Source organism: Microplitis demolitor, chromosome 2, assembly GCF_026212275.2.
Source record: "Microplitis demolitor isolate Queensland-Clemson2020A chromosome 2, iyMicDemo2.1a, whole genome shotgun sequence".
In the NCBI taxonomy this organism is placed as follows: Eukaryota; Metazoa; Arthropoda; class Insecta; order Hymenoptera; family Braconidae; genus Microplitis; species Microplitis demolitor.
This window is the reverse complement of record NC_068546.1, coordinates 6,157,255-6,183,110: the sequence shown is the minus strand read 5'-3', so window position 1 is coordinate 6,183,110 and position 25,856 is coordinate 6,157,255. Positions and strand designations below refer to the sequence as shown.

Sequence of the window (25,856 nt, the reverse complement as noted above, 5' to 3'; positions counted from 1 at the left end):
ATTATTATTATTATTATTATTATTATTATTATTATTAATATTATTGTAATCGTAATAATCTAAAGTTGATTATTTTTATAACTAATAATTTACGAAAACTTGTTTGTCTAATTTATTTTTTTAGTTTCTTCTCGTATTTACTATCTTCTTTTGTTACAGTCCAATTGAATAGATAAAATGTGTTTTATAAAAAAAAAAAAAGTGAAAATAATTCATTTCTTTTTATTGCGCATTACCAGTAACATTAGTATTAAAAAATAATTATTATAAAACAATAGTAGAGACAATTGATTTTGAGCTGCTAAAATAAAAATGTAAAAAAAAAAAAAAAAAACAATTTAGAAATGAAAAAAATCAAGGCATTTAAAGAAATTGAAAAATATTTAATACACAAAAGTATAAAAAATAAATGAATTTAACAAAAAATAAAATAAAGAAAGAAAAAAATAATTAGTTTATGAAGGATAAAATTTCTTTATTACTTCTCCTAAAAATTGTAGTTTTTTTTAAATGTATATATTTTTTTTTACTTGGAATTAGTCCATATTTTTGTTTTTTATTCTTTACACATCGCTGTGTACCTACCACAACATTTAATTACATTTATTTATTAATCAATAATTAATTAAATTGCCTAAAGTTAAGAGATACAATAAGCGTAATGTATTTTTTTTTAATATTTACAACGATTTTTATTATTTTTATTTGTATTTGTATTATTTTATATTTTTTATTTAATAAATCGTCATCTATAACTAAACTCTTCACTTTTTCTCATACTCTCATTTACACTTTTTGTCCATTTATTTAATTTTTCTTCGAGGTTTCTCTGTTGAACGGCTAATAAAAAAAAAAAAATTACATTTTTTTAAATTAATCGAAATTTATTTCTTAAAATGAAATTAGGCTAATTACAATTTAATTATTAAACTCTATCAATATTAAATTGTATTATTTATACATTTTTTAATTGTTTAAACATACAACAAAATTTATTATTTGAATTCGACAATTAATATCTTAGCGTCATTCTATTTTTTTTTTTTTAATTAAGTAGATTTCTTTTCAATTTGAAAAAAAAAAAGTTCATTACAACTATTTTTTATTTTCTGTACAAATTTGAATCATTATAACTATAATAATAACATTACAATAAACAAATTAATTTGACTTAGAAAAAAGGAAGAAAATATGTTTAAGCATTTTTTTTTAAATTTTTTTTTCTTTTTTTTTTACAATGTACAATAAATAATATAAACAATTGACATGTTTTTCGTCTATCAATTTATTATTTCGTCATAATGTTAATGATGAATTAATAATTATATTATTAGCTTGAAATTATATAAATTATATATAATACAGAAAAAACCTCGAAAATGATATAGTTGACTATATTAGATTTTTTCTCTTTCATTCATTTTTACTTTTATCTTGTTTGTTTCATTCTTAATTATTTAATTTTTTTTTTTTTATATAATTTTTTTTTCTTTATTTTTACTTTCAAGACAAATGTCTCGAGCAATTTTATTTATTAGCAAATCCCCCAATTACAAGACGCAAGTAATAATGGGGATGTCAACAGTAGGCATCATGTCACTTCCATCGCGAGTGAATTATTTTTGTTAGTTCGTACAAGTTGCTGTTGCTGCTGTTGTTTACTTTCGCATGATGATCCCTCGACACCATCTACTTCCATGCTCAATCCTTCACTAAAACATTTATTTAAATAATATACAATTAATTTATTTTTTTAAATAAAATTACTATCATTTAAAACTACTTATATAAAAACATATCAATAATCATCAATAATTTAAGTTATTAATTTTTTATAAAAAATAGGTAGGATATAACTATCAGTTCAAAAATTTTATACAGCGATTTTGAACTGAAATAATTTGTTTATGATTTACACGAAGGAAAATGGGCTAAGAAATCTACGAATTTTTATTATGCCGTCGACCAAACTTGAAACAGGAAGTTGAGTTGCCAAAAAATTATGCTAGACTACAAAAGATATTATACACTTAAAACATCGATAAATTGTAATTAATATCATCTGTCTAAATTAGGAATTATAGTAGAAAATAAAAAAATTTTCCGAGGCTCACAATAATAATTATAGTGCAGCATAATAATTTTTTGATGAATCAACTTCCTGTTTCAAGTTTCGTCAACAGCATAATAAAAATTCGTACATTTTTTGTGTCTATTTTTCTCCGTGTATAAACATGCGATGAAAACGTCACGAAAATTCTATCGTATTTAATAATTAATTACATTTATTATTATTATTATTTACGCAAATGCGCTGAATGAATTTTACTGTTACTTCTAAATTCGCGGGTATTTTATTCATGTTAAAAGAGCCCAGGCATTGTCTAAAAGAAACTCGTTCGAGATCCAGTATTCATAAAATGACAACTCATCGAGCATAGAATTTTATTTAAAAATATAATTTATTTTATTTAAAATAAAATTTGGAATTCGTAATAATAAAAGTTTCAAAAACAAAATATTATGAAAAAAAAATGATAAAATACGAATAATTTCGAAAGGATCCAATAACTGCATGTGGTTTCTAATAGAAGTATCTAAATAGAGAAAAAATATTCATAAAAAATAATATAGATATATAAATACATGAGGTGATCCGGTACTAGTCTCTGATCAGATATTAGGACTTTTAACGTTCAGAAAATATTAAATTATTCAATAATAAAGACGAGTAACCTACAGTCACTATGTAACTGTCCGAGTGTTACTAAAAAATTTATTGAGTATGATTTGAATTTAACTGTTTATTGAAATCTATACTCTAGAATCTTTTGTTTACTTCCGTTATCATTAAAACTTAATGAGACCAATTTCATCATTGACTCGCAAACTAATTGATTCCAATGGTTGTATAATCATGGGATTCTTATAAAAAATCTACGCATGGTCAAATTTTTTGTTTTTAGTCATCTAATATATATATTATTTTATTCACTATTATCAAATTAAATCTGTTCAATTTTTATAATTATAGAAGACATGACATAATCTAAATTTTTCTTAATTTCTCTTACTTATATACAATAGTTATATATATTTAGTCATATTCAGGGACAGAATAATTAAAATATTCATTTATTTGAAGAAAATAAATACGATCGTCTTTTTTCCCGCGTAATTTGAATGTAATTCGAATGATATAGATAAATCGAATAAATCTCAATACTTGGCAATAAAAAAGAGTTTAAACTATGAGAAGGCACAAATTCAAGTCAAGACCTTTCTAACGATATTAGATTTAATAATATTAATCAATTCTATCATATATCATAAAATTTTATTTTACTGTTAAGAAGTAACGTTAAACTATTTATGATGCAATTTAATTCACTGATTAAGATTAGAAACCTCAAATGGAGAGTGTTACCTATGTACAAAAAATCAAATTCTTTTCCGTGAATAATCGTTTTGAAATTCTCATTGGCCCTACAAGTGCAACAAAGATATTACCGTTCATTTCTCCGGTTGTGAGAAAGAGGTCCTGCACCATTCCACCCTAACAGAATGTTTAAAAGGTGTCGCGTATTTATATGGAGGAAAATTATTAAAATCGAAAATTTAAATCCTCACGGACTTAATTTAAAATTTAAATGTAATATTTTGTATTGTAATATAGTATTGAGGTGTGCATTTTTAGTAGATTTCATAGAAATCTAACTATTGTATTTGGCCTCATAATGGAATTTTCGAAAAATGTTGCTACCTCTTAACTCAGCTCGACGAGCTGAGTCAGAAAATACATTTGGTTCAAAAGTTTATATATATATATATATATATATATATATATATATATATATATATATAATATATAACGCGCGGTTCTCCAACGATAGCGTCCACAATTCTATACCGATCTCAATGCAACTTAGCATACTTTTTCTATGGATCATTACCTTGGATGAGTTCGAAGATGAGCCAATTCGGCCAATAAGTTTAGAAGTTATGGTTAATTTAAATTTTGTAAAATTTTCAAAAAAAAATTTATTTACTGATTTGACTGGATGTAACTTTTAAACGGAAAAAGATAGCTCATTTTAGTTTGTTCTATGTGAAAGCTCGTTGTTTTCAATTTTCACTATACAACTCATTGGTTTAACCATTTTATCTAATAGATAAACAGTTTTAAACATTCATAAAATATTATAATAAATAATTTTATTTATGTTTACACTTTGATTATAGCCACAATTTCAAACCGATCTCCTTGAAACTTGGTATACGTATTTTGTGGGTGATTACCTTGATCGAGTTCGAGAAATGAGCTCGATCGGTCAATTAGTTTAGAAGTTATAGCATTCCAAAATTTTTACAATGTCAAAAATTCATATTCTTACTTATTCTTTCTTAGATATTTTTTGAATGCTATAACTTATCGACTTTCTGTAAAATTGATCTGAAAGCTCTTCAAATAAGCTTTTATTTTCATGCCTATTTATGTGCCTAGATCAATGAAACTTCTTATCTTACCACTCATTAAATGAAATTTTGCTATTGCATTGGTTCTCCTACTTTCAATACAATTTATAGAAATCTAACTACTATATTCTTTAGTAAATTTACAAAACTGATTGAATTTATATTATTACTGTGTAACACTTATAAAATCCTAATCTTTTAATTCAAGTGTCTATATTCAATTTGGTTTTATTTACAGTGTATATTACTGATTTCAAGTATGACACTTAGATCTATCATAATTGAAATTCCAACCTAAATTATTCTATTTAGTTTCGTATTCACTATTAATTCTATAGTAAAGAACACAGTATACTTTTTTGTAGATAATTTTTTTTTCTTTAACTTCAATTTTCGCGATTCAACTTATCATTCCGATAATTTTTTCAATTTTTTAATTTCAATTCTTAAATTTTATTGCATTTAACTTAAAACTTTTTGTTGTATAACCTTGAAAATATTCGAGAATGTTAAAAAAAAAAATTTATTTTGTTATTAATGTTTATTTAAAAGGATGAAATAATCAAATAATGAGAAATCTACTTCCATTTCGGCTGCCGAATGGCCTTTTTTTTCTGCCTATTTTACATTATTCATCTATAAAAAAAAATATAATGGTGTCCAAATCGAATGCTACTACCCTATTGTTATATAAAAATTATTTGTAAAAATATAAAATACTATTGACATCAGTTTAAGGTAAAATCCCCTATACACGCTCAGTACCATTAGTCGCTTACTTCAATTGTTTAAGGCGTTTTTTTGTAATTTTTATAGAAAAAAAATACAACTAGAAGTATTATTATTGATAAATAATTATTTGTAAATCTAAATATATTAAAATATAATGTATCACATTATTTTATAATAGATTATAAATTTAAATTAAATGACTGATTTCAAAGTTGCGCTCAGCCGGGCATTTTTTACTTAAACGTTGATTCGTTAGATTAAATTTAGGTTACATCAAATTTTTTGAGAATTGTTATAACTATATCTTATTAAATACATTTTTTCCATTCATGAAATTTTATATTATGAAAGAATGAAGTACTATAATTTATAAATTATTTTCCAAATCAATAAACTTATCATAGTTTAATTGATCTTGTCTTTGAGCGACTATAGGACCATGTGTTGATCGAGTAATGGTGCATCACAACTTTTAGTGAGCGACTATGGGTACACTCAAAGACCTTATTTAAAAAATTAATAATAATAAATTACCAACATTATTCTTCAAACTTAAATTTTATTCTAATACTCGAAACTTTAAAAAATAACTGTAAAAAAAAATATGGTTTTTCATTTTATTTATCAATTTATATTGAGTGATTTAATTTCACTCTAATGAAAAGTGAGCGGGTATAGGGGTTTTTACCTCATCATAAGATTTAATTTTAAATTAATGAACTGTTAAAAATTTTCCTTCAAATTCAAATCAAATTACTTGAAGTTTGACAAGTTTAAATCAGTCAGAAATATGGAATGTAAATATGATTATAAAATAACTTGTTTATATACTTCATTTTGAATGTTCAAGTCATAAATATCATAAAAATTAAAATTACAATGCATTTAGTTTTACTTCATTTAAATAATTATTTTTATATTGTCTACAAGTCAATAAATTTTGAATAATATCAATTTAAAGATGATAGTTATTCAAAGAACCATAATTTTAATTCGAATATATTTTTATGAATGTATAATTAGTTTTTAAATACGATACAATTCAGAGTAAAACTTTAATAAACTCACAGTTATCAAAAACTAATTAGGGTTTTTATTAAAAAAGTGAGTGCTGTATTTTTTAAACTTTTTAAATTAAAATTCAACGTAATATTTTGATTAATTACATAGATCTCATATTTTTGAATAGCCACATTATATTTTCATTAAAGATTTTTTTTCTAATTATTTAAACAAGTTGTTATTAATGTAAAATTATTGAATTTCATTAAATTCCCATGCTGACAATTCGTGAAAATCGAAAAAATGTTCAACAGTATGCTTCTATTTTATTCTTATGTAAGAATTATTTGTAAAAATAATGAATACTTTTTAAATTAATTTATTATAAACTTTAATCTAAAATATATTAAAACTCTCATAAATAGCAAATAATTTAATTATTTCAAAAATAAATATTTCTTTGGTTGATTAATTTTATAATTTAAAAAAAATCGTGATTAGAATATAAAATATACTAAAATTTATGAGTATTTATAATAAAGAAGCTATGAATAATAAATAGTTTATATAAAGTTGTATAGATTTATGATATTATTCATTAAAAAACTTGAAAAATTACAGTAAATACTAAAAACAAGTTCTTCAAACGAAAAAATTTAGAAGTTGCAGCATATACTGTAATTTACAAAATATATTGTAAAAATTACAATGTCTACTACAAATATATATAAAATTAAATCATTTTTTTTTTTTGTCGATATTATTCATCGATAAATAAATTATTTTACGACTAATTGATTGATTTCCAAAATGAAATTTAAATATTGTTTAACTGTTAGAAAAAATTTATAAGTGTACAAATAGTTTTTGAATCGAATATTGATATTCAAATGAATTTTTTCGAATTATTCTTACACAGAAAAAAAAAAATTCTCGACTGAAAGTAAATATTCTGAATTCAAGAAATTTTTTTTGAAAACCTTAATTTTCTCGGATAAAGTAGAAATCTCCTCGGATTAAAACAAATTTTCTTGACTCAAAAAAATCTTTAGTTGGTTCCTGAAAATAGTTGTCTTCCAAAATATTTTCTTGACTTAAGTTAACTTTTTTTTCTGTATAAGTTTTCGAATTACTTGTTTTTAATTGTTATTTCGAATGTTGAATTATTACCTCACGTGTAATAAATTATAAAAAAAATGTTTACAAAACAGTACGAATACTTCGAATAATTTGACAACTTAGGAATAATTCGTAAAATTATCAATATTTGATTCACAGGGTGGCCACAAAGAAATGATTTTAAAATTCCCTGATATTTCCCGGTTTTCCAGTAGAGTTTTTCATATTTTTCTCTGATTTAGAAATTTTACTCGTATCATTTAGATATTCAAAGTTTTTATTATATTTTCATTTTCAATAATTAAATTTGATAATTAAATCATGCGAAAAACCATAAAAAATGACAATAAAATAAATTAATAATATTGCCCATTTTTGATTATTTGATGTTAAAAATGTATAAGTTGAAATATTTAATAAGAAGTTTTATGATTCAAATAAATTCAAAATACACAGATTACAAAAATTAATGGATACTAAAAAAAATTTGAAATTTATTAGTAATTGTCAACAGTTTGTAACTCGATGGAAAATAGTCGTACGACAAAAATAAAAAAGACAAATTGTAGCTTCAAGTGTCTAGTTTTCTGATCTGATCTTTAAATATTTTTATTATGCACGGTTCTGGAGCAATCAAAAATCAATTATGATTATCGAAAAAAATTTACTGAAGCTCAAAGACCATTTTTAAGACGAGCAAAAGTTTGGTAAATTTCTTTTTCGATAGTTTTCTTAGGATTACTCCGGAACCGCACATAATAAAAAAATTTAAAAGACCTGATCAGAAAACCAGACACATAAAGCTACAATTTGCCTTTTTTGTTTTTATCGTACGACCATTTACCTTTGAATTACAACCTGTTGAAAATCACTTGAAAATTTGAAATTTTTTTAATATCCCTTAATTTTTATAACTAGTGTATTATTGAAAATTTTTTAAATTTTAAACTGTCACAATTTAATTCCCGGATACTTTTCAAAATTCCCTGATAATTCCCGATATTCCCGGTTTTCCCGATTTGTGGTCAGCCTGGATTCAATAATAACAATTTGTAAGTACAAATTATTTACGCACCCCTTAAAAAAATATACCTGAAGATCAGAACATTTTTTGCAGAACGAAAATAAAAAAAAAAAAAAAACAAGATGAAAAGCAAAAAATCTACTAGATCTAGATTCCTGAAATATTTCGCATAGGCGCTAGTATGTCAGCCGAAAATTGCAACTATCCCTAATTACCCATTGTCTCCTTAAGCAGTCAAATAGCATAAAATTTTTTTCATTTTCGTTGCGCGAAAAACGTTCCGATCTTCAGGTACATAAAAAAAATAAAAAATATCTACAAATGATAAATGAAAAGTAATTAAAAATTTACCTATTATTACTAGTAAGCGTAATTTCCCCGGACGTAGGTATTTGTTGTTGTATTTGTCCTTGTTGTTGTTGCTGTAACTGTTGTTGTTGTTGTTGCTGCCTCGCTAAATTAGCAAGTTTAGTTTGAGCTATAAACCCAGGTAATAAACCGGACGGTGAAGAATGTTTTTGGGGTATAATAATGGTTGATTGATTATTACTAACATAAGTTCCAGTATTATTTTGCACAACAGCAGCCGATCCACTAACAACAACACTATTACTATTAATTATATGAGAAGTTGGACCATTTTGATGGCCATTACCATAGTTTGTAACACTAGTAACTCGTAAATTTCTCGTTGGACTAGTCAATGATTTCGATAATATAGACGACGAAGTTGCCGATGACGTCGTTCCCGACGTCGACGATGACGAGGGTAATGATGATAATTGATTGTTCATTAATTGTCTATAATGATTAACGTGTTTCGTTATTCCACTTTCGGATTGTGTTACCAAGGAAGTAGTTACTGTTGTTAATGGTAAGGAAAATGATTGAACGTTAGAGGTAGATGACAATGATATTGATGATGAAGACGACGTCGATGACGATGATGATGAGGATGATGATGATGAGGACGATAATGAAGAGGACGATAATGAAGAGGATGAAGATGAAGATAATAATGATTGTGTTGATGAAGATAATGATGATGTGGAAGTTGTTGTTGTTGTTATTGTTGTTGTTGTTGAACCAGATGAATTATTTACACTTTTACCGACACTATTACACTGATTACGACAACTAAACACATTATTGTTTACTGGAGTCACTTGAAAGCGCGAACTACCGAGTTCTTCACAAATTACAGGTGCTGTTGATGATAATAACGAAACTGCTGACGTTGTTATTGTTGTTGACGTTGATGACGATGATGTTGTTAAAACACCAAGGTCAAAACTCGTCAGTCCATCATCATCAACTGTAAAATAATCAGCGATATTGAATTCCGCTGTAAATATTTCATCACTGCTAGGTCGATCGGGCTCTATATCAACGCATATTGACGTTGCTTCCGTTGGAAATGGATACGATGATGCTGGCTTCTTAGTTTTTGTTCCTATTGAACTATTCGTGTAAAAATTGTCCATTTCAGACTCAGATTCTTCACTACTACTATTACTTGATGTACTCCAACCTGTTGCTACCTCTTCATTTTGGTTTGCATCTGTGCCTGACGGAGTTTTTGGCCGGAAATGTAACCTATGAATAATTTTTTTTTAGATTTGTTAATTGTTTTTATAATAATTTTAATTAACTATATTATAAAATTATTTTTTTTACCATTCTTTTTTAACGGAGTTTGTTGTTGTTGGTGTGGCAGTAGTTACTGAATCGTTATTTTGACATGATTCGTGTATTGTAAAGTCTAATGATGACCAGATATCATCAATATCACTTGGATAACGATCTAATATGACTCTGTAATAAAAAGATTTAAGAATTTAAAATTTATTAATTGAATTAAATAACATTAGTACAATATTTTTATCTGAAAATTATTTAAACTCTAAAAAAAACTCCTTCAAAGTAATTGTTAAAGAAAATTATTGATAAATTCAATGACTTTTTATCATTTAAAACAATTATTTCTCATAAGCTCATCAAAAATCGAACTGTCAAGCATATATTTTTTTTCTTTTATAATTTCCTTTTTAAATAATTTCATTAACATTTTGACATTAATAAATAAAAAATCATCTATAATATTATAATATGGATACTGAACTTTACATTGTAAAAAATTTTTAGAGTGAATGCGAATTAAATTCAGATTGAACGCGGAGTGGATGACTTTTCATTTATTCACTCCCCTTCGGAATGAAATTCACTTCCAATGGGAGTCATCGATAGAGTGGATGATTTTTTATTTAATTAATTCCCTCGGGGTGAATTTTACTCCGAAGGAGAGTTTCGAAAAATATTAATTATAAAAAAAATTACCAATACATAGTGAGCTTAAGCCTTTGATATTTTGACATTTATATTGAGTACGGAAATAATTACGAGCTCTCTTTTCATATATTCACGTGAAATGATTCTTAAAAATTATAAGCAGCTGATAATTAAACTTTTACGACATAATTCCACTGATTCACGAACTGTTGTATGACTTATATCAACCATATCACGAGATAACATTTCATATTATACCGAAATATTAAATATTCCCATAAAAACAATGCCACTAAAGCTATTTAATAATTTAATAGTTTCACTGTGTATTATATATATGAAATTACAATTTAGTGAGTTACTAAAAAATTTTATAAATTAAAAACATAATATTTTTAGTCCAATTATTAATACCTAAATCAATTATTTATTGAAACAATTATGTTTCTAATTAACAGCTGTTTCTATTAAATTAAAATTTATTTAAGTATTAAAACTCCGGACTAGAGTGAATGCGGATTGAAATAAAATCCGTGTCACTCCGAAATCACTCCGCTAAATAGACAAACTCCTTATTTACTCCGCATGTGGAGTGATTTTTTTAAAATTCCGGAACTCCGAGTGACGGAGTGAATATGGATTAAAATACAATCCGTTTTTACTCTCGATTTTTGACAGTGTAATAAATAAATTTTGAAAAAAAATTTTGATAATGAATGAAAATTACCTTCCGCCACGACCATATCTTCGTCTTGCAAGACCAATACATCTTGGAGTAGGTTTACTAATACTTGTTAACGCAAACCTGTATTTTTTATCAGCTGTACCACCTTCGTCTTTATTACACCAAGGCCAATTACCAAAACCACCTGGTACAGGCTGTAGAAAAATAATTAAGTTGTAATTTAAAAATTGTTTTAACAAATATATAAGATGGTGATAAATAAAGTAAATACTCACAGGTAAATAATTGCAGTACCGATTGCGCCTAAATGCAAACGGACCCTCATCAGCAGTATCATCATCATCACGTTCTTTAGAAATTGATAACTGCGTATGAGGAAATGGATTATCTTCGTCAGAGCTGACAAGCGGGTCCAGCCCACTACCAAGGACACCAGTACGTGAATTACGATTACTACCACCAACACCACCACAAGCACTACCACTACGTAATACACTATCGTCTAATCCACTACGGCCGTCTAATTTATGTTTCCGCTTTTTATACTGTCGTTTTTCTTTTCTTTGTAAACCATCATCTTTATTACAAACTTTATTTGACCAATTTTGATGTACGCCAAATTGATTTGTGAATAATGGAGCAAATGCTGGACGTGTTGTTTTTAATGCTGATACTTCTGCTAATATTTGACCACTGAAATCTTCTGCTTGATACCTTTAACATTTTAATATTCATTTTATTAATAAAAATTTTGTTTTAATTAATTACATACTAATTATTTTAAATAGTTAAAAACTTTATAATTATAGTACTCGGCCTAGGGAATGAACATAATTAAAATTTCAAATATTATTACCATAATTTTCATATTTATGCAGAAAAAAATATTCTACTATGGAAGTTAATAAATAAAATTCACTCAGTGGCTCAGTAATTTTAACATTTCATTAAAAATAATCAAATTAATAAATAGATTTTTTTTTCATACCTTTTTTCAAAAACTTCAATAGTCAGATGAAGATGTTCACGTTTTGTTTTCTCACGTCTTTTAACTAATTCAAGTAGCGTAACCGCTTTACTAAGATCCCTACGTAATTTAAGCATTTTTTCATAACTAGTTTCATCATTTTTACGATTTTTACGTGTTTGCATTTTTTCAGTTATCCTACGAAATGCTAAGTAAGGATTGTTGGCCGCAGATCCAAGACGATTATCCGTTTTTACAGTTAATAATAATGGATGTTGTGGCTATACAAGTAAATATTTGAAAAAAATAGTAAAAAATAAACTATTAAATTAATGAATGAACCAAAAAATATTATTAGACTTACGTTTCTAAGACGTTTATCTAACCAATAATCAAAAACAGCGATAATAAGATCATCGTCTTCTTTTAATAAAGCTTTAGCTTCTTGTAATGATACTGTTTTTTGTGCTGAATTTTTTTCAAGTCTATCCATCATTTCTTCAAATTGCAATGGTGTCAAGTCCATTTTTTCACTTTGTATTCCAACCCATTTTTCATCTTCGGAATCCATATCATAGTCTGGTATATCTTGTTCCATTGCAAATGCTGATTTATTTTTTTATTTGAAACAAAAGAAAAAATTATAATTATAACTGGATATATATCAACAATTTATTGTAAATAGTAAATACTTACGTTGCATATGTATTAATTGTCGTGGTAATTTATAATCGGCAGGATAAATTTTATCGTAAGCTTCTACATCTGTTAAATCCGTAACTTCGGGAGTTGGAATAATTAAACCCGCGCATATCGCTCTTTGAAGATGATGTTCCTAAATTATGAATAGTAAAATAACAATTAGTTAATTTATAACTTAAAAACTTTAATTTTTCTTTTTGAAAGTCAAAAATTATATTTAATAAATGATATCAATTAAAATCATTAAATTCATCGATTGATTTCTAAATTAATTAAGTAATTTTAAAATAATTAAAAAATTTGTACCGAAAAATCAACTATTCAATTAATTTAATCTATTTTTATTTTCAAATTTAAATAGTTTATTAAATCTACAAAATTCAAAATAAATACAAACAGTTTATTAATTTGAAATTAAATTACTTAGCAATAATAAATAATTGTTTACTTGTTTACAAATTTTATCTTTAAATTCTAAATACCCATAAATATTAAGGTAATAGATAATCAAGTCGTTAAAAAGAATTACTCATAAATAATATAAAAAAATAATTTAAAAATGACACTAACATTAGTATGAAATTTCGCGCCAATTTTAAAATAGACATTTTTTACTTTTACCGCGGTAATATTCAAAACCAAATGAATTCTACTGAAACTTTACATATATTTATTGATATTAATAATAATACCGATTAACAATAACAAATAACAAAATATACAAATAATAAAAAAAAAAGAATAAATATTAATAAAGTGCCATCTATCGGTTGTTTACAAAAATTAAATGTAAAAAAGCGATTTCAAAATGGTTGCCATACAGAAAACATGCTGTGATCCAAAAACGTGTTTGACAAAAATAATTTCTAATAACTTACACATTCTTCCTCTTTAGTCATACCACTTGGCATTTGTGGTACTGCACGATTAATTGCTGAATAATCCGGCAAATCAGGCAAATCTTCAGCCATAAAAATAGGCATTGGTTTAGAAGCGTCCAGGGGCTTCGCCCTGAACGACAGCTTGCTCATCGTAGATGCACGTAATAACCTAGCTTCAACTAAATATATATGTATATATTTAAAATAAAAATTGACGTCTATTTATTTACACTCGCGTCACTAAAATAAGGGTCTTAAAATTGGGCCCAAACTTTTAAGTAACACCAAGGGCCCCTTTAATCCCTCTCCCTCCCTCGAAATAAATAGTATATTGTATAAACTGTCGTTGTATATAATATGAATGTGTGTGAATGATACTGAGGAGAGGGAGCGGGGTGTCCGGGGCGTGCTTTGGAACCTCGAGTTCCTTTTCGGGGCCCTAGAAGTTTGAGGCACCACCATAGGCCTCAACACCCACCGCAATAAATTCTTCAGGGTCTCATCGTTCATCAGCCATTATATCTAATCACCCTCACTCATTCACTAAACTAAATATTTCACTGTTAATACATGTTTGCGTTACACGGTCCCTGCTCAAAGCCATCATGGCCGACGTACAGCCATTTAATCTACGGGTGAACCAGTCGCAAAACAGGACCGTACCTCAAACCATTTATTTTAAAGGTATCCTTATTCCTTATACTCGCCTTCTTTTTTAACGTTCATGTTTTAGGGCTGCTTCAAAGCCAGGCAGTTATACCACGGGCACTTAATTTTACTAGCTAAAATTCAACCCCGGGTACACACAATCTCAGCTAAGGCTCAATCGCAATCACTCACTTTTGTTTACATCGAGCGACAGCCGATTTAATCTTAGGTGGGTGTTTTGTCGCTCATTATTTTTTCGCGGGTTTTTCAAATTTTGTTCCTTTTGATATGAGTGTGAATGTTGCAGACATCAGACAAATTTAAAATTATTAATAAATAGAGTAAGTAATTTTAAAAAATACACATTTGAAAAATTTTTAAATTAATAACCGCATTTCCTAAATTATTTTATCTATTTATTTATAATTTTAAATTTGTTCGATGTTTGCTACATTCACACTCGTCTTATCAATACCAATATTAACATTTAATTTTTTATTTTTTATTTACAGTTATTTTTAATTTTTTGATAAGAAAATTGAAAATTAAAAAAAAAAACAATTTATTGTTTTGTACGAGTGTGAATGTAGTAGACATTAGACAAATTTAAAATTATAAATAAATATGGTAAATAATTTAAAAAATTGCACTTCTTAATTTCAAAATTTTTAAATGCTCATTTTTTTTTAAATATTCTTTTATTGATTATTTACTCGACTTATTAATAATTTTAAATTTGTTTGATGTCTGCTGCATTTACACTCATTGTTTTTTGTCCGATTTTCTAGAACTGAGTTTTCATCAGATCTTAATGATCAAGGTCTTGTATTTCTAATCAATTTTTTTTGTATGAATTAACTATTTAATAATTATGTCATTAATGTTCATTATGTCAGAAAATTTAAAAAAATGCTTATTTAAAACATTTTGAAATTAATAAGTGCATTTTTATAAATATTATTTTTTTAATTATTTACTCTATTTATTTATAATTTTAAATTTGACTAGTGTCTGCAACATTCACATTCGTCATTATTTTAGTTTCAGAAAAATAGTCCTGAAGTTAGCAGACAACTAACAATTTTCTGATTTTTTTTCAGCAATTTAAAAAAAAAATAAACACATTAGGTTTTATATTGTTTTAAGTTATAGGTGCAATTTTCTAAAATATTTTTTTTAAATTTAGCGTTTTTAAAAAATCTAAAAATTATTAGACGTCGGCTAAATTTAGTATCATTCAAAAAATTCAATTTTAAACAGGTAAATTTAATAATAAGGATAATTAATATTCATAATTATTATTATAAATAATTAACTGGAAATATAATTAATATTAAATGGAATGTATTTTTTCAAATAATATATTTGTATGTATTTTTTTATCTATTCATACTAGAATATTTAAAGAAATTATTAACATAAAATAGTATAAATTAAATAATTACAATTTATCATTAAAAATTTATAATTTTCACAAGTAAAATGTACAAAGTTGCATATTTTAGCATAAAATAAAATTAAAAAATTTTTAATACTGTATTTGTACATGCATTAAAAGACGATGTATATTACTGTGATAAGTAAAAGATTGTATATCAATTACTCAATAGGTAAAGTAGTCAATATACTAAGATAACTTTTAGCCAGTTTAATTGTAATTGTAAATGGTATGCATAGGTTTCATTATTCAATGCAGTTAAGAAGAGAATAATATCTGTTGACATTCTGATACGTGCAATAGATGTAGGAGAAAAAAAATGAATCATGTTATTGTCTACTCTAGCTTATCAAAATTAGCACAACATATAAAAAAACTTATGCCACAATTGAATGTTATCAACATTAATCCAGGTATGTAATATCTGTCAATTAATTGGAGATTATACGCGAGTACTCGAAATATTATTGGTATATTAATTGTAAATTATTGATAATTATTTACGAGAATGAAAGTGGAGAAAAAAAAAATCTATATGTCGAGAGAGCTCTTATTGTTTGCAATATGGACTACAAATACTTCAATCTAAATAAATATATAACTTATTAATTACTTTTTACTTAATTTAAATTTTGAAAAGTTGATAAAATTCAAATTGTTTTTTGAACTGCAGTTATGAAATATTTTTAATAATTTATTGTTATTTTGTTTATTGAGTAAAATATTTATAATTAATTGATAAAATTTATAACTTTTCATTTATATTTTTCTTATCACTGATAAATATAATTTTTTGCGGTTTTCCGTGATATAATTTTCCTTATTTTCCAAGAATTGAAATTACAAGTTAAAAAACATATGAATTTAATTTAAACATAATTTTGAAAGTACTTTGAACTTAAAAGTATTTTTTTACAGATAATAGTGAACCGGTGGAATTAAATAATGCTGAGATAATGGTAGCAGATTGTTCATTATTACCTAAAATCAAAAATAAATTAAGTAATATAAAATGGATCCAATCAACATTCGCTGGAGTTGAAAAATTAATGGAATTACGTGACGATAAAAATATTAATTTTATAGTCACTAGGTTCGTTGATGATACTTTTGGTAAAGAAATGGCTGAATATGTTGTTATGCAAATAGTTGCTCATGAAAGAAAACAATGGAATGAATATGAGGCACAAAAAAAAGCCGTTTGGTCCAATGAATCATTGTTCGGAACTCGTAGATTGATTTCTGATATGAATATCGGGATTATGGGTGTTGGTAATATTGGAAAGCCTGGTAAGTTTTAAATAATTGCAGTAAACATTTAGGTAAAATTTTTTAAATTTTTATTAGTTACATTTATTTCGAAGTTGTAGAGTAAATATGAGTATTTTTACCGTCAGTGTATATAAATTGAATACTTAAATTAACTATTCAATGACAAAAATTCTGAATAACTACTTTAATAAAAATAACAATAAAATAAGAATTGTAACTGTTAATTACTTTGGCTTTTTTTTTTTATTGATATCTATCTTTACTAAAAAATTTGTGAAATGAACGTGAATTAAATGCGAAACGTAGGATTTTTTTATTTATTTAATCCCCTAGAAGTGAAACTCTAAAAGGGAGTTTAACTTAATATTAAAACTCCAGATCAAGTTGAATGAGAATTAAATTAAAATTAACATCGCTCCGAAATTACTCAGGTGAAAAAAAAACTCTATTTACTCTGTATGCGGAGTAGTTTTTTTAAATCGTTGACGTTGTATAAAATTCATAGATAAAGTAAGTAAAATCAATGGAAATCTTAATTTGACTGTTTGATTTTGAATTTGCTACCGCAAGTGCTTAGTAAATAAATCAGATATGTATATTACTGTAGTATATAAATTTAATTAATTAATAAACCAGGCAGAGTTAAAAAGTTAGAATAGATACAATTCCAGTAAATTAATCAATAGCGAAAAATTGTTTAAATAAACTTGTTATTTTTCCTTGTTGACAGAAAATTTATCCAGCAAATATAATTAACACAAAAAAGAGTATTGAATATTTGATTTATCAAAAAAATTTTTGGACAATTATATAATTTTATATCACTTATTAATTATCCTTTCCTAAACCTTTAATTTGCTTATAAATGCATTAGAAATTTTTTTCACTCAATAATTGAAAACTTTACATACTAGATACAGAATCATATCTTCGAATTTTCTAAGACCCATAGCAATAAATTTATATGAAATTTTTTATTTACTATCTCTTATTTTGTTCAAATATTTTTTTTATATTTTAAAAATTTATTTTTCATTTTACACTGAGAGAAAAATCAGTCATTAAAAAAACTTTGTTAATTTAAGAAATGAATTCATTGAAGGTTTCAATAAATTCATTTCTAGATTGAATAAATCACAATTTTTATTCTAGCAATTCTTTATAAAAAAAAAAAGTTAACTTACTATCAATTAAAATATTTTTCCAACAAATTGATAGATTCTTTCATCAAAACTTAATTTATTTAAACTAGTATAATATGCAAATACATCAAAATTTTCTTATCGACAAACTCTTAAAATTTCGGTAAAAATATTTGTTAATTTTTTTTTTTTGAACTAAGAAACTATCGACATAGAAATAAAAATCATTCAATTATTTACTTAAACTAGAAAATAAAATTTTAAGAACAAAGAGCAATAATTACAATATACATTTAAATTATTCTACTTACGAATAATATTTTTATTAAATTTTAAATTGTTTATATTTTTTTTTTATTAGTTGCAAGAATATTAAAAAATTTCGGTGCAAAAATTTGGGGTTTAAAACGTACAGTTCCTACGATAAAAGAGCCTTACATTGATGAATACCGAACGACAAATTTGTTACCAGAATTTTTATCCAACTGTGACTATATTATAAACATCATGCCAGCAACTCCAGAAACTGATGGATTATTAAACGGCGATGTTTTAAAAAATTGTAAAGAAAATAATGCAATTTTTATTAACGTTGGTAGGGGAAATATAATTAACGAAAATGATTTGGTTAATGCTCTTGAAAATAAATGGATAGCAGCAGCTATTTTAGATGTTTTTGAAGTTGAACCTTTACCGCCAACTAGTAAACTTTGGACAATACCTCAAGTAAAAATAATTTTTGTAATAATTTTACACTGAAGTGTGTTATATGATTAATTCTTTACTTATTATAGGTAATAATAACACCACACAATTCATGTTCCGCACGAACGGAAAGTATGGCAAAATTATTCATGAATAATTACAAAAAATATATCAATGGTGAACCATTGCCTAATACCGTAAACTTCCGACGTGGATATTGATAATATTATTTTCTTATCATCCACGATAAAATAATAGCAAAATTAAATGATAAAGATTTCAAAATTTAAAAAAAATGACTAATTCTAAGAGACTTTGCAAAGGTGGTAATTTTAATTAAAAAAAAATCAATTTAATTCGATTAAATTTCAAAGAAAAATCGAATTTGGGTTTAGAAATTATCCGCGTAATTTACTCTTTATTGTAGCTACTCGATTGCATTTATTTTTTCATTTATAATTTTAGATTAATTCAGAAATTATTTATTTTGATAAATTAAATTTACTAATAGCTTTTATATATTGGTACTTACAAATGAATGTTTAATAAAAATATTTTTTATCAAATATAATTTTTTAATTTAAAAATCATAATTTTATACCTATTATTACAGTGAATAAATTAAAGGCTCGTTTACATAAACTGTGATATATGTGCCTCACATCAACATGACGCGAAATTTAAAATTTCCTGATACGCTGTTTGACTATCGCAGTGCATTAGAAGATATAAATATATTGACATAATGCATTATGTTGTATTTAATTGACGTTTGAATAACGGACACTGAATTATATACGTACTAATAGAGCTTATTTAAAAAAAATTACGAAAAAATGAATCGTGTTGTTGTTTATACTACAATGTCAATATTAGCACAACATATTAAAAAAATTATGCCAGAGCTAGAATTTATAAATATTAATCCAGGTAATTGAAAAATAATAATTAGTTTGCATAAATAAAAAAATGATTCAAGGTCATTATTTAATGTCACTTTTTTTTAAATTTATCAAGTGTTTTATTATTTTCCATATTATTTTCTAGTGTTTGTAGTTAATGATTAGATTGAGTATAATTATTATCTTTTTCTTACATTAAAAAATTTTTCAAAAAGAAATTATAAAATAATTGTTTATTTATTTATTTTTTTTTTTTATAAAAATTCTATAAGTCATATAAATTTTAGTCATTCGACAAAGTTTAAAATATAATTCGATTTTAAATTTGAGTATATATTTTATTTTTGAATAAAAAGAGATGATACTGAAGTTAGCCGACGTCTAATAAATTTTGGATTATTTTTCAAAACGGTTAATTATAAAAAAAATATTTTAAAAAATTGTACCTGTAGCTTTTTTAATTTTTCAACTGTGCATATTTTTCTTTTTTTTCTTTTTTGTAATTGATATGATAAAAAAAAATGTGAAAATTTTTGACTGTCAATTTCAGAATCATTAAAAATAATGAAATTTTGAATTCTGTACTTTTAATTTCTTCATTTATAATTATATAAAATTACAATAAATTTGCGTTACATAAAAATTCAAAGTGATTCGATGCTTCAAATCATCTAATTATGTTAAATGTATATAGTTTATCATTATTCAACGAACGATAATGCTGATGAAAAGCCTTGACTTTGAAATAATATAATTTTTAAAATAATTTTCCTGATAGATAACAGTGTCGAGTCATTGGAACTGGATAATGTTGAGATAATGATAGCAGATTGTCGATATTTATCGAAAATAAAAAATAAATTAAACAATATAAAATGGATACAGTCAATATCAGCAGGGGTTGAACAATTAATTGAATTACGTGACGATAAAAATATTAATTTTGTGATCACTAGGTTTGTTGATGATGTTTACGGTTTAGATATGGCTGAATATATTGTTATGCAAATTGTTGCACATGAGAGGCGACAAAAAGAAGAATATGAAGCGTTAAAAAGTGCTGTTTGGCCCAATAATTCGATGTTCGTTGCTCGCCGATTAATTTCGCAAATGAATATTGGGATTATGGGTGTTGGCAACATTGGAAAAGTTGGTAAATATTAAAAAATTATCTTTGAAAATAAAATATAATTATTTCGATTCAAATAAAATATTTTTTACCCCGGATTCTTTAAATCACCAATCCAAAAAAGGGTATTTTTGAGATCAAAGAAACAAATTGAAAACTATAGAAACTAACAATTAATTACTTTTTAGGTAAATTATACAATAGCTGAAAATGGATTCAATATTTATTAATTAATATTTTTTTTTGAGGTAAAAAGCCCCTATACCCGCTCAGTACCATTAGTAGCTCACTTTAACTGTTTAAGGCGTTTTCTTTTGTAATTTTTATAAAAAAAAAAGTTACAACTAAAAGTATTATCATTGATAAATAATTATTTGTGAATCTAAATATATTAAAATATAATGTATCACATTATTTTATAATAGATTATAAATTTAAATTAAATGACTGATTTCAAAGTTGCGCTCAGCCGGGCATTTTTTACTTTAACGTTCATTCGTTAGATTAAATTTAGGTTACGTCAAATTTTTTAAGAATTGTTATAACTATATCTTATTAAATACATTTTTTACATTCATGAAATTTTATATTATGAAAGAATGAAGTAGTATAATTTATAAATTATTTTCCAAATCAATGAACTTATCATAGTTTAATTGATCTTGTCTTTGAGCGACTATAGGACCATGTGTTGATCGAGTAATGGTGCATCACAACTTTTAGTGAGCGACTATGGGTACACTCAAAGACCTTATTTAAAAAATTAATAATAATAAATTACCAACATTATTCTTCAAACTAAAATTTTATTCTAATACTCGAAACTTCAAAAAATAACTGTAAAAAAAAATATGGTTTTTCATTTTATTTATCAATTTATATTGAGTGATTTAATCTCACTCTAATGAAAAGTGAGCGGGTATAGGGGCTTTTACCTTAGGAGAAATATGTTTGTTAAATTTTTAATTGTTTATATTTTTTTTTATTAGTTGCAAGAACATTAAAAAATTTCGGTGCAAAAATTTGGGGTTTGAAACGTACAGTTCCTACGATAAAAGAGCCTTACATTGATGAATACCGAACGACAAATTTGTTACCAGAATTTTTATCCAACTGTGACTATATTATAAACATCATGCCAGCAACTCCAGAAACTGATGGATTCTTAAACGGCGATGTTTTAAAAAATTGTAAAGAAAATAATGCAATTTTTATTAACGTTGGTAGGGGAAATATAATTAACGAAAATGACTTGGTTAATGCTCTTGAAAATAAATGGATAGCAGCAGCTATTTTAGATGTTTTTGAAGTTGAACCTTTACCGCCGACAAGTAAACTCTGGACAATGCCTCAAGTAAAACTAATTTTTTATAACATTTTTCAAAAGATTTTAATTCTAATTTTAAATATAAAATGTTTTTTTTTTTTAAGTAGAGATTACCGTTTTTTTTTTTTTTTAGGTGACAATAACACCCCATAATGCGTGCACAGTAAGACCAGAGGGTATAGCAAAATTGTTTAAAAGTAATTATGAGAAATATATCAAAGGTGAACCATTACCAAATATTTTAGATTTTCAACGCGGGTATTGATAAATGCTGCCGAATCTTTTTTACATCGAGTTTAGTGGCTATAAGAAGTTTGTTATAAATTATTTCAACAAAAAGCTATACTTGGAAAAAATTATTGAATATTAATTTTATTTTTTATTAATGTATCAAATATTGTATCACTTATTTTATCAGTATTATATACTTAAATATTTATATTACTTATGAAAAAGTAAAAAGTATAGTTGAAATGAAGTAATGATCTTATCATCTGTTTTTTTTTTTTTAAATTAAATAATTATAAGAAATTAAATTTCATTAAATTTTTGTAATATAAATATTAATATAATATAAGAAAGTTATTAAGTAAAGAAAAATATGGAAAAATAGAACGATGTAATGAACAGTTTTTAACTTATTGAACCTGTGGAGTTGGTTGACCAGTTGGCTTCAATCCCCGAATACTTAAATCATAAACGACTTCTTCAATTTTCTTGACGTCATACTTCAAAGCATCGAAACGTTTTCTTAAATTGTCGTTCTTTAAATTTAACAATCGAAAACCAGCATTCAACTCATTTACAAAACGAGCGATCTCAATTGGTCGATTGTAATCACCACATGTTACACTGTTTACTGCAAAACGTGTCTATAACACAAAAATAAGTACAAATATAAGAGAAATTATTTATAAGTCGCTAATTAGATTATTAAATTTTTTGTAAAATTTTAAACTTAATAAAAAGCGTAATAAAAATATAGTTATAAAGACCATTCTCAGACATTGTCTCCCATTTTTTAAAAATTTTCAATAACTCAACTGTTATAAGCGTATTAAAATTTTATCAATTGATTAAAAAAAATTAAAGCATTAATTGAATAAAAGACAACGTAGTCGTAATTTCGCCGAGATATAGTTTTTCAAAAAAATTACTTACAGTTGTTATCAATTGGAATTTAAACGAAATAAGTTAAGTTAATTTCAGTAAAATCTTTATGTCAATTTTATAATTTGAATTTTTTAATTTTGTGGGCTAAAATTTGTTTAACTTCTAATTGATAACAACTGTAAGTAATTTTTTTTTAAATCTATGTTTCGGTAATACTTAGAAATTTTTAATTAATTGATAAAATTTTGATACGCTTATGACAGTTAAAAATTATTGAAAATTTTTAAAATTGGGGACACTGTCTAAGAATGCCCTTAACTGGCAGTTATTTTATCATATATTTTTTTGTTTTTCTTTAACAATTTATCATAAAACTCGAATTTCGATTTAATTCTTTTTTATAAAATATTTTTGAATTTATGTTGATGAATAAAATGATAAGTTACATTATGGTATAAGATTAATAAAATAAAAGATAATTTAATAGTAATTATGTTTTAGTTAAATATAAATTACAAAAAATTATGAAAAAAATTTCTATTTACTTACTAATTCAGCAGATAATTCAAGTAGACCCATAAGAAATTCTTCGATATCTAAATGAAAACCTTCTTCACGGTTGCTTTTGACTGGAAAATAAAAAGTTATTAAAATTTTGTATTTTACATAGTAATTTATTGCTTATTATTCTTGAGAGATAATAAGATACATTTTATATTTTCATTTATGAACTTACTTCCAAGAAACTCAGCTACTGTCTCTTTGGTAACAAGTGTTTTGACCTCTAGATAAATGATTAAAGATACTAGAAAACATAATCTTTGTGTAACATAACGCCATTGATCATGAAATCGATAATATTGATCATTTGGAACCAATTTTTCTAATTCACCATAATACTGACGAACAGTTTCAAAATGTTCTCTTGCTTTTGCACAATACTGTGATACAACTAGGCAAATAGAAATAATGATTAATTTATGTCATTAAAAGTTTATTCATAAACTATTAAATGAATGTAATTTATAACTTACTAATGTCTTCTTCCATTGGATTTTCATTGTGGATATTTTGTAAAACCATCAAAATATCTCGAGAACACTTTTCGAGTTTTCTTACGATAACACGTATTTCCTTTGTTGACAATTTTTTTAAATTTCAAATAATAAACAAAATTTTATCAAATTATTAATTAATTAATTTTTCATAGTATCAAAAAATTAAAAATTATATTTACCTCACGTAATTCTTGTTCATAGTTTAAATAATCTTGAAATGAATTAAATATTCTTGCAACTTCTGCCATTGTTATTTATTTATGTTTTAATATAGTTATCAATGTTATTATTTAATTCTGTGTGTTATTTTTTTAATAACAAATACTTTTCATAGCACGCAGGTATGCATGAAAATTTACCGAGATTGTTAGTTTTGTAAGTGCTTTTAAATTTGCAGGTTAGAATTCGCATTAAAATCTAGGGACAATTAATTGATAAATTTCGATATGTTGTATTCTTGTGTATTTGAAAAAAAAAAAAACAATGCAAACTTACTGTGCGCAAGCGTAACAGCAATTCAAAATGTAAACGTGGTAGTATTAAAAAAACTTGGACCATATTTTACTACTTTTTTAATATGTGTTATTTAAAATTCCAAATGTTTTAAAAATAAATTTTATCTTTTGGTAATATATATTTTATATCAAATTTTGTATGTGAAAAATGTAATGAAATATAGAGTACTTTTTATTCAAATTTTGTATGTAAAAAATTTATTCTTCTGCTTGATTATCACGAAAATATTTTAAATAGACATAAAGTTTTTGTATCCGTGCAAAAAAAAGTGTTGGACCGGTTGAATTTTGGAATTTAAGGAAAATTTTCAACTTTTTTTGAACTTTCATACTGTCGAGAACTTTTGAAAAATCGAAAATTTTTACCGTTTTTGCCAATTAAATTTGAGTTTTTTCGAAAAAATTTCAAACCTTGTCAGGAAGTGTTTTTTGATGGGTACTACAACATATCAAACAATGAAATTTGACATGAAATGCTTTATATGTAGTTTACTTTTTTTAAGTAATAGCACACTACACACCAAGGCAGAAAAGTAAAATAGTGCTACGACTACATATCCACAGACAAAATAACCGCACGACAAAATATTCTTAAGAAAAATTTATAACATATTGGTAATGGTCTAGAAGTAGAGCTGTACCTACTTTTGGCCATAAAAATACTTGTATTAGGAATTTTTCAATTGTTCTACTATTCGGCGGATTGGTGATGAAATAAAATAACTTCCAA

At 25.0% G+C, this 25,856-nt stretch overlaps 4 protein-coding genes across 4 annotated transcripts; 2 read left to right on the top strand and 2 right to left on the bottom strand.

Annotated features, from left to right (window-relative positions):
- Positions 1-1,263: 1,263 nt before the first annotated feature.
- LOC103574061 (enhancer of polycomb homolog 1) lies at positions 1,264-14,721 on the bottom strand. Its single transcript, XM_008553394.3, has 9 exons — positions 13,875-14,721; positions 12,991-13,129; positions 12,659-12,900; positions 12,316-12,575; positions 11,603-12,041; positions 11,370-11,521; positions 10,031-10,168; positions 8,705-9,949; positions 1,264-1,712 (listed from the first exon to the last, which is right to left on the bottom strand). Exons 1-9 carry the CDS (start codon positions 14,025-14,027, stop codon positions 1,592-1,594), a joined length of 2,889 nt encoding a protein of 962 aa, XP_008551616.1. The 5' UTR covers positions 14,028-14,721; the 3' UTR covers positions 1,264-1,591.
- A 1,397-nt stretch (positions 14,722-16,118) lies between these two features.
- LOC103574063 (glyoxylate/hydroxypyruvate reductase A) lies at positions 16,119-19,507 on the top strand. Its single transcript, XM_053742819.1, has 5 exons — positions 16,119-16,135; positions 16,203-16,376; positions 16,882-17,253; positions 18,739-19,103; positions 19,172-19,507. The coding sequence occupies exons 2-5, from the start codon at positions 16,283-16,285 to the stop codon at positions 19,301-19,303; spliced, it is 963 nt and encodes a 320-aa protein (XP_053598794.1). The 5' UTR covers positions 16,119-16,135; positions 16,203-16,282; the 3' UTR covers positions 19,304-19,507.
- Positions 19,508-19,740: 233 nt separating this feature from the next.
- Positions 19,741-22,801, top strand: LOC103574062 (glyoxylate/hydroxypyruvate reductase A). The gene is made up of 4 exons (XM_008553396.3): positions 19,741-20,012; positions 20,763-21,137; positions 22,103-22,467; positions 22,574-22,801. The coding sequence occupies exons 1-4, from the start codon at positions 19,919-19,921 to the stop codon at positions 22,703-22,705; spliced, it is 966 nt and encodes a 321-aa protein (XP_008551618.1). The 5' UTR covers positions 19,741-19,918; the 3' UTR covers positions 22,706-22,801.
- LOC106693049 (translin) lies at positions 22,797-25,841 on the bottom strand. The gene is made up of 6 exons (XM_008553395.3): positions 25,107-25,841; positions 24,791-25,028; positions 24,588-24,687; positions 24,290-24,505; positions 24,103-24,182; positions 22,797-23,312 (listed from the first exon to the last, which is right to left on the bottom strand). The coding sequence occupies exons 2-6, from the start codon at positions 24,857-24,859 to the stop codon at positions 23,079-23,081; spliced, it is 699 nt and encodes a 232-aa protein (XP_008551617.1). The 5' UTR covers positions 24,860-25,028; positions 25,107-25,841; the 3' UTR covers positions 22,797-23,078.
- Between the last annotated feature and the right edge of the window lie 15 nt (positions 25,842-25,856).